This window comes from Apostichopus japonicus, chromosome 19 (assembly GCF_037975245.1).
Source record: "Apostichopus japonicus isolate 1M-3 chromosome 19, ASM3797524v1, whole genome shotgun sequence".
NCBI lineage: Eukaryota > Metazoa > Echinodermata > Holothuroidea > Aspidochirotida > Stichopodidae > Apostichopus > Apostichopus japonicus.
The window spans coordinates 4,921,027-4,936,757 of NC_092579.1; the positions used below are offsets into that span (position 1 = coordinate 4,921,027).

General features: G+C 38.4%; 2 protein-coding genes across 6 annotated transcripts; both read left to right on the forward strand.

The window, feature by feature from the left end:
• Nucleotides 1-594: 594 nt before the first annotated feature.
• On the forward strand, nucleotides 595-8,130 carry LOC139959511 (beta-1,3-galactosyltransferase 1-like). 5 transcript variants are annotated; one of them, XM_071957187.1, is made up of 3 exons: nucleotides 717-780; nucleotides 2,373-2,573; nucleotides 4,118-8,130. In XM_071957187.1, exon 3 carries the CDS (start codon nucleotides 4,174-4,176, stop codon nucleotides 5,227-5,229), a length of 1,056 nt encoding a protein of 351 aa, XP_071813288.1. In that variant the 5' UTR covers nucleotides 717-780; nucleotides 2,373-2,573; nucleotides 4,118-4,173; the 3' UTR covers nucleotides 5,230-8,130. The 5 variants fall into 5 exon arrangements, with proteins under 5 accessions (XP_071813286.1, XP_071813287.1, XP_071813289.1 ...); XM_071957185.1 differs by lacking the exon at nucleotides 2,373-2,573 and having other exon boundaries at nucleotides 595-1,071; XM_071957186.1 differs by lacking the exon at nucleotides 2,373-2,573 and having other exon boundaries at nucleotides 595-891.
• Nucleotides 8,131-9,437: 1,307 nt separating this feature from the next.
• LOC139959510 (beta-1,3-galactosyltransferase 1-like) lies at nucleotides 9,438-14,724 on the forward strand. Its single transcript, XM_071957182.1, has 2 exons — nucleotides 9,438-10,549; nucleotides 11,358-14,724. Exon 2 carries the CDS (start codon nucleotides 11,423-11,425, stop codon nucleotides 12,482-12,484), a length of 1,062 nt encoding a protein of 353 aa, XP_071813283.1. The 5' UTR covers nucleotides 9,438-10,549; nucleotides 11,358-11,422; the 3' UTR covers nucleotides 12,485-14,724.
• Nucleotides 14,725-15,731: the final 1,007 nt, after the last annotated feature.

The window sequence follows — 15,731 nt, forward strand, 5'->3', positions numbered from 1 at the left end:
GCCCCCTCAACTTTTTCATTGGGGGGCTGATCCCCCCCAAGCCCCCCCCCCCCGGTTCCGCCGCCACTGCTGTGGGTATTGACCGCAGCTGTATGTACTGACTGTACACTAGTGTCTAATTACCGACGGTAGCAAGCTGTGTGTGTATTTTCTGGGATCGATGGTGGTGTCTAACACTTCTGTTACACCTCATTCGAAACTAGGTCAGATTACCGGCATGAGAAGTTTCTTTGTGCGAGAGTCTTCACACCCTTCAAGTTCGGTGACAGGGTTAGATTGGTCTTAATGCGGTCCATCCGCACCGTGAGTCAACACGATAGGAAACTCGAGGATAGTCGGGCGGTGTTTATGTCGAACTGATGAACAAAATTGTGAATTTTAAAGTTTCTCATCGGCTAGTATGTCGGGGAAACCCAATAGGCCTACTAGTGTTTGTCCCCCGACTGAAAGGCCACATTGGCGTTTCACGACTCTTACTAGCAATATGTAGGCCATACGATGAATTCATATTATATAAAATATATAATCACTCAAAATAATTGTACATGACACTAAAATGAGCTCGTGTAGTTATAACTTCCAGATAGCATTCGTTGTGCTCGCTTATCAAACGTTTCTGCGCATGGTAAGAAGCAACTGCAGAGCAAAGTCGGTGATTTCTGTGATATGCAATAACCATCGTCTGCAACTTACTTTATTACAGTACCACCCCAGTGATAGCTCAGTTGCACGAAACAACTTCCGTAAAGTAAACAACTCGAAGATTACAACCGAGATGTGGTACAGTATATGAATGCTAACTTTAATAAATTGCTAGCAGCCTACTACCAACGAGGGAAGTAGCAAAAATAGGCAGCTCTGCATACCAGTGCAGTCGCTCGAGATTCCATTGTTAGCAGCTAGGTTATGCAGTAAAGTAACAAGGCCTTCCTAACTAAAGGCCTCTACTACTAGTACTACTACTAGCTGTACTAGCCTAGTATTAGTAGCACTAGTACAGTAGTACTAGTAGGTATAGAGTACTAGGCTAGCTTGACAGTTATGTACGCCTAGGTTGTAAGCTACACCATAGTGAGCATTGTAACACCCATACACAAGCTAAAGTTAAACATATTTGATGATACCAAAGTTTTAAAAAGTTGCGTATGAATTGCTGCTTCATAAGTTAAATTAATACCTTCTTCGCGAGTTCCTGCTTGCAGGAGGATCTAAAATACATGACATACATACACACTTGTTGATATTGCTCAAAGAATTTTAGGTAAGCACCATCCAAATTATTCTTAGACATTGAGTTATAACATTGAAGGGTACTACTCTTATACCAGGCAAGAAGAAGTCTCAATTAGCAAAATATTGCTTTCAGTACTAGATGGCAGTAACCTGTTTGTTGAGGTTTGAGTGTGGTTGACAAGTGTATTTTACTACTAGCATATTTTGGATCACTAGTGGTGATCTTTAATAAGTATAAACGCAGCATACCATGAAGTTGAAGGCCTTAGATTTTATATTTTAAATTTTAAGATTTTGTTTGTATAATTTTTGATTTTCCATTTGCAGTTTTTATACAATTTATTGTCAGATTGTACTGTATATAACAAATTTTTTACCCTTTTTATAATTATACCTTATATTATCGATTTATGTATTTGTATATCATGTTTGTATGTATTCTACTGTAAAGCGCCTTAGAGCAATTTCTGATTGGATAAGGCGCTGTAGAAATTTTGTAAAATAATAATAAAAAAAAAATAATTAGATAGTTATGTGAGCTTGCTGTACTTCAGTTTCAAGCGTTAGACTTTTCAAGGTACTGTATGAGTATGATTTAACAGTGGCGTAGGAAGGTACTTTTGGGTGGGAGGGGGCTGAAGACTGATGGCCGACCTGGGGGAATTAGAATTTTTTGCATTTCCAGGTGGCCTCAGATGCAATCATATTTGGTGCAATATAGCACACTTCAACACCCACTCCATTTTGTAAACTTAATTTTGTATTTCACCTAGCCTTAGATGCAATTTGGTGCTCCAAATGAGATTATTTTTCTCATTTGGAAATGAAAAAGGGGTTTTCTGACCTGCAAAGCGGGGGGGATACGCCCCTCCACATTTCTCACTGGGGACTGGCGCCCCCCAGCCCCCACCCCGGTTTCTACGCCCTTGTGATTTAATACTGTAGGGTGATTGTGCAGATTACAAATGGTGTGTGTCTGTGTGAGAAGGGGGATATGGTTCATTGAGTAGAGTAAGGTGCCAGCCCGTCACTGCTTCCTCTGATGCCCACGGGTGGGTAGCAAATAAATATTTTCAGCAAACCATTTCTTGCAGGCAGATTCTCACTTTGCTTTTCAGTTTAATTGTGTTCCATTACAGATAAAAAAATGGTTGTATACAACACCTAATACCACTGACACTGGGCAAACTAGTTAGGCACTTGACCCAGTAGTAATAATCATGTTGTCCACTTGTTGCCCTTCATGACCTTCTGTATAAACTCCTGAGAATGAGGCCTTGCAAGGCATGTGTATCTTGCTTTTGTTTTGGACAACAGCAGCAAGAGAAAAAATACAAAAAGTATGTATAAGTGAAGACACCTTGTAACCTACTTCTCATTATAATAAAACAGAATAATTTTCATTTAAAATGAATAATTTTCTTCATTATTAACTGATAGCCTTTTCACCTTTGAATGTTTTAAATTGCACGATAACATCCAGAATCTTTAAAAGTTTCAATTATTTATATGTAACGCAAGGTGTCCGCTGGCATCATATCAATATGGAGGACACATTCACAACTTGTTGAAATACTAGATGACATAGGCTGCCACCCTATAGGCTGCCCATCTTAAACCATGTTTAAAGCTGGTGGGAAACCATCTAAGTTAACTCTTTCACAATGTTATGTAATAACACACAATACAAAATTTCAATGCAGTTAATATTAAGCTGGAAAAGATCATACCAAGTTCACCAACTGTATCTGATGACAGTGCTGTTCATGTCTTAGAGACTGCCCTATCCTCTTCTCTCTAAAAGCAAAATGAACTCCCTAATAGATTTGTGCTCCTTGGGAACCCTGTAACTCTAACCACTGCCACATTCTTGCCCCCTATCCTTCCCATCCATGGATGCTTAATTATTTAATTCATGTTTGCTTTACATCATCTCTAAATCTGTCAATCCTTCTTCTAGGTAGCAAACTCTTGCCTCCTCCAAGTAAGAATTGATCCCATCATGCATCATATATGTCCATCTTAAAGAGTGAAATGGATTAAATAATGAGAGGCATCAAAATTCCTAAAAACCGACAAAACTGGACAGAATATTTCCATGCCAGTTTCAATGATTTATTGGCTTATATCCCAGTGTTGATTCTGGGGGGGGGGGGGGAATTGTCCACAACTTAGAACTTTTGTTTGAACATAATGACCAATCTTTCAATCAACTTTATGAACCATAAATTGTAACTACATTACCAGCCTGACTTTGTTCAGTGTCTCAAATTAATGTTTTGAAGTATACAATCTATAAGAGGTATAACTGTATAAGATATAAGATATAAGAATCTTTATTGGCCATAAAAGGAATTGGAGTTCACTCCATCTCAGTATAATATACATAAAACAGTCAAAAATACATCAAAACATATGATTTATAATATATACATTTCTTAAGACAATGAAAATCCCCGTTAATCTTTAAATTAACGAATTCTGAGGTGTGCTAACTAGTGGCCATGTAATGAGGCAGACTCAAACTTGATATTTTAACCAAGAGAATAGAGATATTGCGCAATATTGCATGTCTTTCTTATAAACTGTATAAAAAGAGTCGTATGTAGTAAAAGCAAATGCTCATCACCATTCTATCTTGAAGAGACTGCATTGGAACACAAAAAGGGATAGAAATACTAGACTGGTCACAGCATTATTACCTAAGCTATCCGTCTAACCCATAGGGCTGTAGCACGCCCCCCCACCCCCCCCCCCTCGACCTTCAGCCTGGAAATTGTAAAAAAAAAATGTCGTTAGTGAGAGAAAGTTTCATTCATATCTAAATACTAACGTCCGCCGCTATGGCACTTGTGTAACGATTTTTCTAATTTTTTTTTTACAGCTTGGTCGTACTTCATGAGATGTTAAGAGCTGCTCAATTGTTACTTCAGTGAAACCATGACAACCAAGATTCGTAGATCACTAGTTTGTTTGCGTCATTGCAGTTCATCTGCAAAACGATTAATATTGATCTCTCTAGCAGGAGTGGTCATTCTTTACCTATTAGCCAACGATCAGGCGTCCAAAACCGTTCACACTGTTGCATCATATTCAGACTATTTGCGATTGCATAGCCATAACCGATATACCGAAGAAATCTCTGACGGTATCATAAATCCACACAATTATTCTTTTGTAATCCCTGAAGCGAATATATGCAAAAACGAAGACGTTTTCTTGATAGTACTTATACATTCCAGTCCTAGTCATTCAAACCTTCGCAATATACAACGGGAGACTTCACTCAGTGATGCGAATATTCTGGGAAAACGGATAATTGTAGTATATTTGATCGGAAATGCAACGAAGATGTACCTCAATAACCATATTTTGGCGGAATCGCAGAAGTACCGCGATATCATCGTCGAAGACTTCAAAGATTCTTATTACAATTTAACACAAAAGTTTATGATGGGTATGAGATGGGTGAGTGAATTTTGCCCTAACGCTCGATTCGTTCTCAAGGGTGATGATGACGTGTACTTTAATTTACATAATATTGTCAAAATGCTGATATCAGCACCGTCTGAAAATTTCATGAGCGGATATGTTTATAAATATAGCAGACCATACAGAGACAGACACAGCAAGTGGTTTATATCAGAAAAGATTTATCCTTACAAATATTATCCGCCATTTTGCCGTGGTTATGCTTACGTCATGTCCGGTGATTTACCGCCAAGGTTATTCCAAGTCGCACAGCACATTCCTGATTTTCCATTGGACGATGTCTTCACAGGATTTTGCGCTCGTAAACTAAACATTTCACCAGTTTCAAAGGTTGGATTTCGTGGACCAGGCAGCGATATCTTGTCATTCTGTTCTATGAACCTTTCTCATGCCGTTCATGTTGGTGACGGCCAAATGATTTCTAAACTCTGGCAGGAACAACAAGAAAATCCCCACCAGATATCATGTAGCAGTATTGCCTATTACATTCGCAGTTTGTTTTGAAATACAATGTTACGCAATGTGCCATACCACAGGTATTGTGATGTCCACCGACAGTCCGAAGACTGGATGGGTCGCGCCCCAAAGTGTGTCGCGAAGTATTTCGGTGTGTTGCCGTATTTTGCCAGAATGTATTTATAGAGTTTTCGGAGCTTGCCAAAGGAGATCGACTAACTTACTTTAAACATCAAGTCGATTCAAGGTAGCTTTCATGCATTTTAAGCATCGATTCCGAAGGGTGGGGCTCTGGTGGTTCGTGACTCAGTCCCGCCATGGGGTAGATCTTGGTACCTGGGGCCTAAAAGTTTGGGCATCGCTGATTTACACCATACATTCTCACTTGATTGATATACACCTTAATGTGCGCATGTCCATTAAAAAAACGCAACATAAAACATGAATATTCTCCTTACACCTGTGTTGACTAACTATGTAAAACAAGATCACGTGCTTATCGCTTTCTTCTTCACACTGGTCTGTAATCTAAGTGTATATACCTGGCTATCTATAGCTTATATCTTTGCATGATTTCAGTACGTGATAATAAAGCGAGATTCACCTGAAAGATATGTTCGTCATAACTTACCGCATAAACGTAACAACAGGCGACAGGAATATGTTTCTATCCCATCACTATTCCTACTGCGGATACACTCGACGCCACGTTTTTCATTATAAAAAGATAGAAAATGCAAAAGGCACAGATATTTGAATTTCAATGATATGTGATATCTAAAAAGTACAGAATTTTACATCATATTTTAATATTCAGAAAAAGAGCTCTCACAGAATGACAATGACGTTTTTGGCGGCAAAAGTGTTTTTCGACTTTAACTATTTTATTGTCATTCGAAAGTTTCCAAGTATTCTCGAATATAGGCTCTGCATCCTTTGACTGTCTAAAAAAATGGGGGGGGGGAGGGGGTGTTAAAGTATCTAACGATGCGTGTGGCAATGGAAACCAAGACATGCATTGTTTTTGTTTATTCAAGTTAAAACAATATATTTATATATATATATATATATATATATATATATATATATCATAGTGCATTTCAAAGATAAGGGACCTTGATCAGGGTCACTGGTTGTACTTACAGATCACAATACAAGGTGCTGCTGTAACGCAAACATTCTGAATAGGTATAATAATGCAACTATCAATTTGGAGTTGTAGCAAGCAGATATTAACAAATATCTGGGTATAAAGGCTAATATTTTGAACTATAGTGAATGTAGGCTATACTTATACACGACCGCTACCAAATATTTATTGCCCACATAAAATCCACAATTACCAGGGAACAAAGTTCAAAATGTACTACTCAAATTTTCTAGCGGCTTTTGTCACTGCAAGTACACCTTTTTCATGAATAACAGGTTAGTTATAGGCTAGGTATAATCGCATTTGGCATAGGCCTATACCCTACCGTAGTGATATTGTATAATGGCAGACTGACAACTGCCTAAAACGGCATTGGCGTATCCAGAATTTTTTCATCTGGGGCAGGGGACTGTGGGATTCGAGTGGGGAGGGGAGGGCAAGTTCGCGCCCGACCAGTTCGGTCATTTTTAGACACTTTTGCAACATGCCCGCCCCATTCCCAAACACATGAAACTATGGTAACGGCACTGTTATGAATGTTTCTATACCTAAGTGTAACAGTTTATTCCTGAATTCCACGGTGACCCGCTAAATTGAAAGTATAGTCCAACTAAAAATATCAACTTGATATATTGTAGAGAAAGTCAAGCGGGTAGCGAAGATTTCATCTTTGGGGGGGGGGGGGGGTTCAGTTATTGAGCTGTCAACGAGAACGCTTTGCGCTATCTGCTTGGGGTCCAGGGGCGAAGCACGTGGAATAATATGGTGGACTTTAGAAGCTTCAGAGCTTTCAAATTTTATGCAATCGGCAGAGATTTTAGCAATTTGAAATTTCATTAAATTGTTCATAATACTGCATTATGATTAGTCTATTGTTGAAAAGTGGGGTCGAAATCATTCAACTAGGAACTTAAAACTCACTCAAAATAAAAGCTTTTTCTAGGGGTGGCGTAGTCAAATCCGTGGCACTGTGGCAGTAGCCAGTTATAAAAGACAAACAATACGATGATGCCACAGTGTGATACCAATTTCAAGTTTACAGCCTACAGCAGGGTGGCAAGTTTTTATGTAACAAAAAGGGGCCAAATTTAGAGAATTTACCGACCAAATCGAGTGAATAAAGGCCAAAACCAAATTTTGTTCGATTTCTGCCTCCTGTAGCCTATACGTAGCTTACAATTCAGTATAGTTTGCACTCCTTTTCGATATAGGCTGCCGAAGTAGATATCTTTTTAAAAGGTTTAAAAATACCGCTTTACCTATACATGAAATCTAGTTTCAGTCTTAAGTAGGAACGAGATTTTCCAATTTCCACACTTCTGAAACTTCATGGTCCCCCTTTTTCTCTATCTCCACCTCTCTCTCCACATTGCTCTCTGTTTTCCATCTCTCTTTTCTCTCTCATTCTTCTCTCCTTTTCTGGCTATGCGCTTGGAGAAAGTCACTATATGTCCTCTTAGCTGATAATCCTGTGTGCTCTGTTCTCATACTGTTCACAGTGTAGAAATGTATCGCTCACACTTTGTCTACAATAGCCTATGCATAATTGGATGATTAGTGTTTCAGTAAAATGTGTTATTTGCGGAATCAAATTTAGAATTTGGATAAACTTAAAAATCAAAATGCTATAGCGATGGGATTTTGACAATTGGGTTCAGTTTATCGTCCTTTCAGTTATTTTGTCTGTAGTTCTCATTTTGGTCTGGACTATTCTTTCAAAATCACAGTTTAAGCTATCTCATTGTCTATGATTAACCATAATTAGGCTATGATTTAAATAAACTTTTATATTAAACTCAGTTTCATCGACTTACAGGCTTTATTCATTCAGCCACTACAAAACTGTCTGTCTATCACCATATAGGCCATCGGTTTTATTACATTACATCGGCTGAAATATGTCAAGTCGTTGGAAATAATTTTTCGGTAGAAATAGGTCTATACTAAGGACTAATTATTCTGCGTGAGTTCACACGTGCATGCGTTGTTGAAATTACGTATAGTAATATATCATGCTGCAGCTTCCAAGTAACAATATTGGATTAACTTCGGATGGTCGATATAGGCCTAATGATGGTATAAAGATATAAGCATATACACATGATATTATTATTATTATTATTAACCTTTAAAAGGGTGACTCGGTTAGCCGAAGCTAACCTTCCCCGAGGCCCTAAAATACAGTCATTATAAAAAGAATAATATTATAAAACAATAAACAGAGAGTAAGACTATTAAACATACATATATACAACAGTAAATCACAAAACTGTAAAAATGGGTATAGAACATAAAAGCGTAATGAGATGATTAAGACTTGAAAAATTCATTGACTAAACGTTTAAAAATAGGTAAAGATTTGGCATGCCTGCATTCAGCTGGCAAACTATTCCATTCTTTGGCAGCTATATGAAGGAAAATCTATGCTTGTGATATTCCGTTTTACCATCTTTCAGGTATAAGTTACTTTGGGTCGTGGATCTCAAATTGTGATTATGAATTTCGTGTGTGTAAAGTTGAATAACTGGGTTAGATAATTTGGGGAGAGGCCATTCATGGTCTTGTACATCATGATCAATCGTCGTATACGCATTTGCGTATCGACAGGGTGCCACTTTAGCATTTTAAATAATTCTGTCGAGCTTTCATATCTTCCCGAGTTCGTAATAATACGCGCTGCTGCTTTTTGCATATGTAACAACTTTTGTAAATCATTTGCTCCACACGTACCCCAGACTATACTACAATTATCTAGAATGGGTCGTACATACCCATTATAGAAGATAATTTTCGTATTCAAATCAATATATGTATATTACAAGCATGGTAGCAGGTTAATTATCTCCTTGGGTAGCATGTGTGGCGAGGACAGACAAAATGATTGGAAATTTAACTTAGGACGCAATTGGCTGGTATTTATTTGAAAATTCCGTCAATTCCGGATTAAAGTCAGCCGCGAACTGGTTTAATCGAGGCTTTCAATGCATTCTGTCAGTTTTGTCCAATTTATTTTGACCCACACATCATTGGGAGGGGGGTGGGCAAGGGGAAAACACATTTGACTGGGGATCCCGCCCTCTAATCCCCCCCCCCCTCTCCTGGCTGACGACGAAAGCGTTTGGAACCGAATGAAATCATTGATTAGGCAAATGCATACTCTCTAAGTAAGGTATATGCCTAATTTGAAGTTATCATTTTTTTAGTTTGAATCTGCCTCCGAAAAGAAATCTAAAGAAAGTCTTCACGACTAACTGCTATTTTCACTGTTTCCTTCTTTATATGCAGCATCCTGAATCATTCATGAGGTTCTCGATACTTGCTAAATTATTTTTTTCCGTATATTAAGTTTCCTGGTTCACTCTGCGCTGTTTTACATATACTCGTCAGTCAAATGTTCAGTTTGATATTGTCAGCTAGAAACTAAGCGTCTACCGCCATGCAGACAACTGTATACAAAGTCAAGGGTAGTGTAGCGTAACACTTATCACGATATCAGTGACGCACCCACTATGCATGCCACTAAGCGCTTTTATCGACTCTTCCGGCTGAACTTGCCGGTTCGGATGAATTGTGTGTAGTTATTCAGCTGTTTAACGTGTATACATGCAAATGTATATTATTCGAGTCTTTTATTCACGCTACGTCAACTTTAGTTAGGCGACGGTGTTATACCTACAACTGCATTCTTTAGTGTGTATTCTCCTTCACAACTAGCGTTTAGTTATATTCAATACATTCATCACTATAGTCACTTCGTACCGCATTCGGTTCACCGCTTCTTTAATTGGACCTGCATAATTACAAACACCCTTATAGATGATATACAATAAAACGTCGGTGTTGGACTGAACAAAGAATGCACGAATAGTGTATTTGTGTTACTCAGGTTGTATGGATATATGTGATATATTCTAGTCAATCTTCTAAAATCAGGACGAGCCATATTGGCTTGGATTGTCAGTTTTCTCTTGAAATGGAATTTTTTGAACAGTTAAGATTTTATAGAGATCACGCGTGCTGATGTGCAATGTTCCCGCCCGACACTGTCCGTTGTTTTTTACCACTGACATCCAGCTCATTGATTGTAGTAGTATGATGCTATAATGAGTCACGTCAGAGTCGTACATAAACAACTAAATCACCATGCAGTCATGATAATAGCGAATATACAATGGAAACGGACGCAAAATCGTTTCATTTCATTTTGCAGAGAATTTGGTAAGAATATTATCTGTTATAATTTTACTTAGCCTATATTTAAAATCATAACTTGTGCTATATTTTACTCAAGTGTGCATAGATTTGCATTGGACACGTGACTTTCAAATAGCTCCTGTCATGACATTGGCTACATACTGTATATGGCCTATAAATGTACTACGTGAGGAATAGCGTTATTTGTAAGATTCGGTCAGCAAAGAGCACAGTTTGTTTTTTATAGGCCCCTATTAAGTTTGGAAAGATACCGTAATGTTTGTCTGTCGCCTGTTGAAAACAGAGTTTTTCGGAATTTTGAAAATGCAAATATTAACTGCTCAATAGATTTATGAATTTTGTCAAGCGAGAAAGTTATTTGGGCATCAGACAAGAAAATATTGAAGTTGGTTTATTTTTGTTACTTTGCCGTGCTGCTCATATGTTCCAATTTTACCTCAAGCGGGTTGCGTTTAAACTGATACAAAATATCAAAGAATGTATGAGGAAATTCCTTTAGCAGAAATTGGATAAAAACATTTGTAATTGTTATTATGGTTATCATCATCATCGTCGTCGGCATGATCATCATCTTTATCATAATCATCATCGTCATCGTCATCATCATTATTGTTATTATTATTGTTATGATGATGATGATGATGATGATGATCATCATGATCATGATGATGATCATCATCATCATCATGATGGTGATGGTGATGATGATAATATAATTTTGATGATGATTGTTATGATCATTATTATTCAATTATTCAGTTCAATTACAATTCTATTTCTTTTGTTTTTGTTTGTTTTTTCCTTTCGGCAGGTAATATTTCTAAAGTCACCTGAGACATGTCCGATGACAAATAGTAAATTTGTAGCGTATAAGCAATGATTCATCGGCGATGTACCGCGGTACATCGTAACACCGTGCGATCCAAAGTAATTAAATGGTTTGTTGTGGCATGTATCGCCGGAGTGACGATTCTTTACCTCTTTCTGACCGGTCCAGGCATCAGAATGGTGCATTTTGCTGCTTCGTATTCTGACAATGCAAGATTACACACCGTTAACCGGTTTACAGAAGCAAAATTCGTTTATGCGATTAATCCTCATCATTACAACTTGGTCATCGCCGAAGAGAATAAGTGTGAGCAGAAAGATGCATATGTTTTTTTGCTGGTCCTCATACACTCTAAACCCTCTCATATAGATCTTCGTAAGAAACAGCGAATGACTTCTTTACGCGAGACGAATGTTCGAGGAAAACGGATAATCGTGGTGTATTTGGTAGGCAACACAACTAATAAGAATCTTAATGACCGTATCTTCAACGAATCTCACGTTTACCGGGATATAATCATGGAGGACTTCTTGGATACGTACTACAATTTGACCAACAAGTTTATGATGGGCATGAAATGGGCGAGTTTGTATTGTCCTCAAGCCAAATACGTTCTAAAGGGCGACGATGACGTGTACTTTAATTTGCATAATATTGTCCAAATGTTATCGTCTGCACCATCCGTTAATTTCATAAGCGGATATGTCCATAATTACGCGAAGCCTTACAGAAATGAAGGAAGCAAATGGTATATACCTGAAAGTGTGTATCCATATAAATATTATCCGCCATTTTGTGTTGGTTATGCTTACGTCATGTCCGGTGATTTACCGCGAAAATTATTCCAAGTTGCACAGCATATTCCATTCTTCCCATTGGATGATGTCTTCATGGGATTTTGTGCTAGGAAATTGAATGTTCTTCCAGTTTACAAGGTCGGCTTCCGAAGACCCGGATGGGGCCGTTTGTCTTTCTGCAATTTAAATCTTTCATATGCGATACATTTTAGTGATTATCAACAGATCCCTAAGATGTGGTCAGAACAACAGTCAAACCTCGACGATAAAACTTGTAGCAAGGTTATGTATTATTTAAGAAGTTTATTTTGAAATAAAATAGTTGTAAACAGAAGATCACTGAGGTTAATAGTTTTTTTTTATGATCTTGTGTTGTACTATTGTCGAGTCGGGCAGTGATCTATAGTGCTTTGCTACATTCGACGTTAGTTTAAATAACATAGCAAGCCATATTCGTCCAATATCCTACTTGGAAGTTAAATTTTATTACATTTATCACATGCACATTCCGGTACATGAACCCCAGTAAAAATACTAGCACATTATTACGCACTTCATAAGATACTTAATTGCTTCCCGACACAATTACAGTATTATAAACTCGTAATATTTACCAGTGTTGTAGGCTATATATATATATATATATATATATATATATATATATATATATATAAATGAAAATCGTAATGAGTTGGAAAATCAAGAACAGTGAAAAAACTTTCAGCCTCCACCGGGATTCGAACCACGGGCCTTCCGCTCTGTACGCGGACACCCTAACCACTAGGCTATGGACGCTGATTGTTTGTCCAGAGATTCGAAACCGGTAAGGAAGGTCGTAATTCCACTGTAAGCGTTTGTCACCTGTATCGAACAATACTAGTTCTGTTTTTTGGTGACATATTTTGCCTTACTCTAGAAATCAAACATGATGCTAACCAACTCGAAATCATATATATATATACCATACATTTGCATTGTCTCGGTGGCCTTTCTTGTTTTCTATTGTCTATTGTTATTTTCAAGGTCAACACCTAGCTCTGGCAAAGAGGACGCTTGAGTGGCTTCCGTGAAGTTTCAATTTCTCGCTTCAATGGTGCCGATGATAGTGACACAGGCAATGTGGGCATAGGCGTAGGAGGCAAGGGGGGGGGGGGCTACAGGCACCTCCAAACCAGATAATATTTACCAGTGTTGTAGGCTATATATATACCATACATTTGCATTGTCTCGGTGGCCTTTCTTGTTTTCTATTGTCTATTGTTATTTTCAAGGTCAACACCTAGCTCTGGCAAAGAGGACGCTTGAATGACTTTCGTGAAGTTTAAATTTCTTGCTTATTATTGGTGCCGATGATACTAACACAGGCAGTGTGGGCATAGGCGTAGGAGGCGGAGGGGGCTGCAGCCCCCCCCCCCCCCCAATCAAATATTTTTGTGAAAACTCGGGCAATAAATATGCTGAGAATATTTCGGGCACCTCCTGAAAGAAAAGTAAATTGCAATGATGTAGCTAAAGGAAATCAATAGTTTACAAAAAATCTCCTTGGTAATTACAATAAAGTTCTAATCTTGCCCGACATATTCGCCATTACTAAAGTAATAGAGAGTTTTGACAAAATTGGCCCTCCATGCTTTTTCACCATCTACATAAGACATTTCGTTGTTTACATTAGCATCCCGCGGTAAACAGCGCAACTTTAACGGACTAGCACCTACATATTCGGTAATTCACCAGTGTGTTTTTAAACTTCTGTTATTATTATCATTATTATTATTATGATAACCAATATGGAAGGGTAATAATACGGCAAACGATTGTATGTAATTTGCATGCGATGTAATAACCGATGCATGCCTATATGATATGCACATTAAGATGTCGAACGCGCGCGGAGCTTGCGAAAAATTTGGTTATATTTTTCGGGCAAGTCGTTACAGCCCCCCAAATCAAATTGGGCTCCTACGCCTATGAGTGTGGGGGACGGGAGGGAGGAGCGAGGGAGGGGGTGATGGTGTGGTGGAAAAAAGATTAAATCAGGGTAATGATAGAGAATTATCAACTGAGTTCATTTGCTATGTCCTTCATTCCAGCTTAAAAATCCAATGCATACCTCACGACAATTTTGATCACAATATCTTTACAGGCCTAGATGCAAGTCTACAAATCAATACGATATTCACGTATATAATGCTGTCGCAATGTCGGTTGCGTCAGTTACCAGTGAGGCACTTGTTATGCCTGATGAAAGGTTGAGGTGAGAGGGGTGGGGATGGGTCCAAGGGACTTCAGCCCTGCTGCCTGGAGTCAATTAACGCGGACCATTTTAATAGTATCCTTAAGGCAAAACAAAGAGTTTTAAAAGGAGAGCGGGCCTGTCCAGGATCTTGGTCTCTCTTGTGATAACGATAGCTATACATGGGCCTAAACTCATAGCTCATTGAGCCTTACCAGTTATGGTCACTTCTCCAAATAAAATGAATTAATTTCAGTACAGCTTAAGTCATATATAGTTCAATACAAAACACTGTATATCCCTGTCGTTGGGACCTGTATATTGATCAGCATTTTATACGTTATCTAACAGTATATAGTAGCTTTTGGTGCGTAAATAGCGTTGTTTCTCAAGAGCATTTAGTTCATCACAACCTGTCGGAAAATGTTCGTCAATTCCAGCCGCGTCGAGAGACGGTTGTGCCCAGGTAAATGTGACCACACGCCCCAACCTTATCGAATTCTTCATTATTCCTTAGAAGTATTATGAAAATGGGATTAAATTATTATGTATCTCATATTCTTCGGGCCCTCTAATTGGATCCTGGCTGTACCGCTGGGCCATGTACCCCCAGCCCTCTCGTGCAGGCCTAGTCGTATAGATATAGTATTTATACTTTCATGAAGGATACAGGCAAACTCCGGCTGAACACAAATTAAGGTAATCGCCATTTTTTAGTTTCATGTAGCCTAGTTTACGGTAATTTGATGATTTAGGTAACGTTTTAAAGTGAACAGTTTACGGCGAATCTAGCAGCCTCTACGCAAAAGCTGAAAAAGATTTCAGGGTTAGCGCCCTCTCTTAGCAAAGTTGATTGACCATGATCGTGTAGACTCGTTAACATCAGTTTTGCGAGTAAAATACCAGCTTAATTTTATCCGTAATCTCTCGTCCGTTTTAGTTTTAGTTTTCGCATTGGGGTGATGGTAAGATTTGATGGGATGGGAAGGGTTGTTCATCACACAAATTGATCATATAAGGTAGAACATGATGGGTTGGTTCTCTTGCCAGGGCCTTGGACTCGCATTCTCACTCGGTACGATGTGTCGTATTGTCATTTTAAAAAAATGGTTTTGAACTCGTCCAGAGGTTGGGGATCGGGGCTGGTAGCTTGGTAGAGCGTCCTATTGAGGAGTCAGTAACGTCATCCAGTTGGGACAATTTCCTAATGCTAATACCTTTCTAAACTGTACTCCAATATCATGCTCTCGAAGCACTGGTATTGTCAGTACAAACAATTCCTAACCTTGATCTGATAGAAACATGATATTCATACTGCTCGTACTG

Bases quoted from the DNA above. Each gene is read 5' to 3' on its own strand.
- LOC139959511 (XM_071957185.1), top strand. From the start codon at position 4,174: ATGACAACCAAGATTCGTAGATCACTAGTTTGTTTGCGTCATTGCAGT.
- LOC139959510 (XM_071957182.1), top strand. From the start codon at position 11,423: ATGATTCATCGGCGATGTACCGCGGTACATCGTAACACCGTGCGATCC.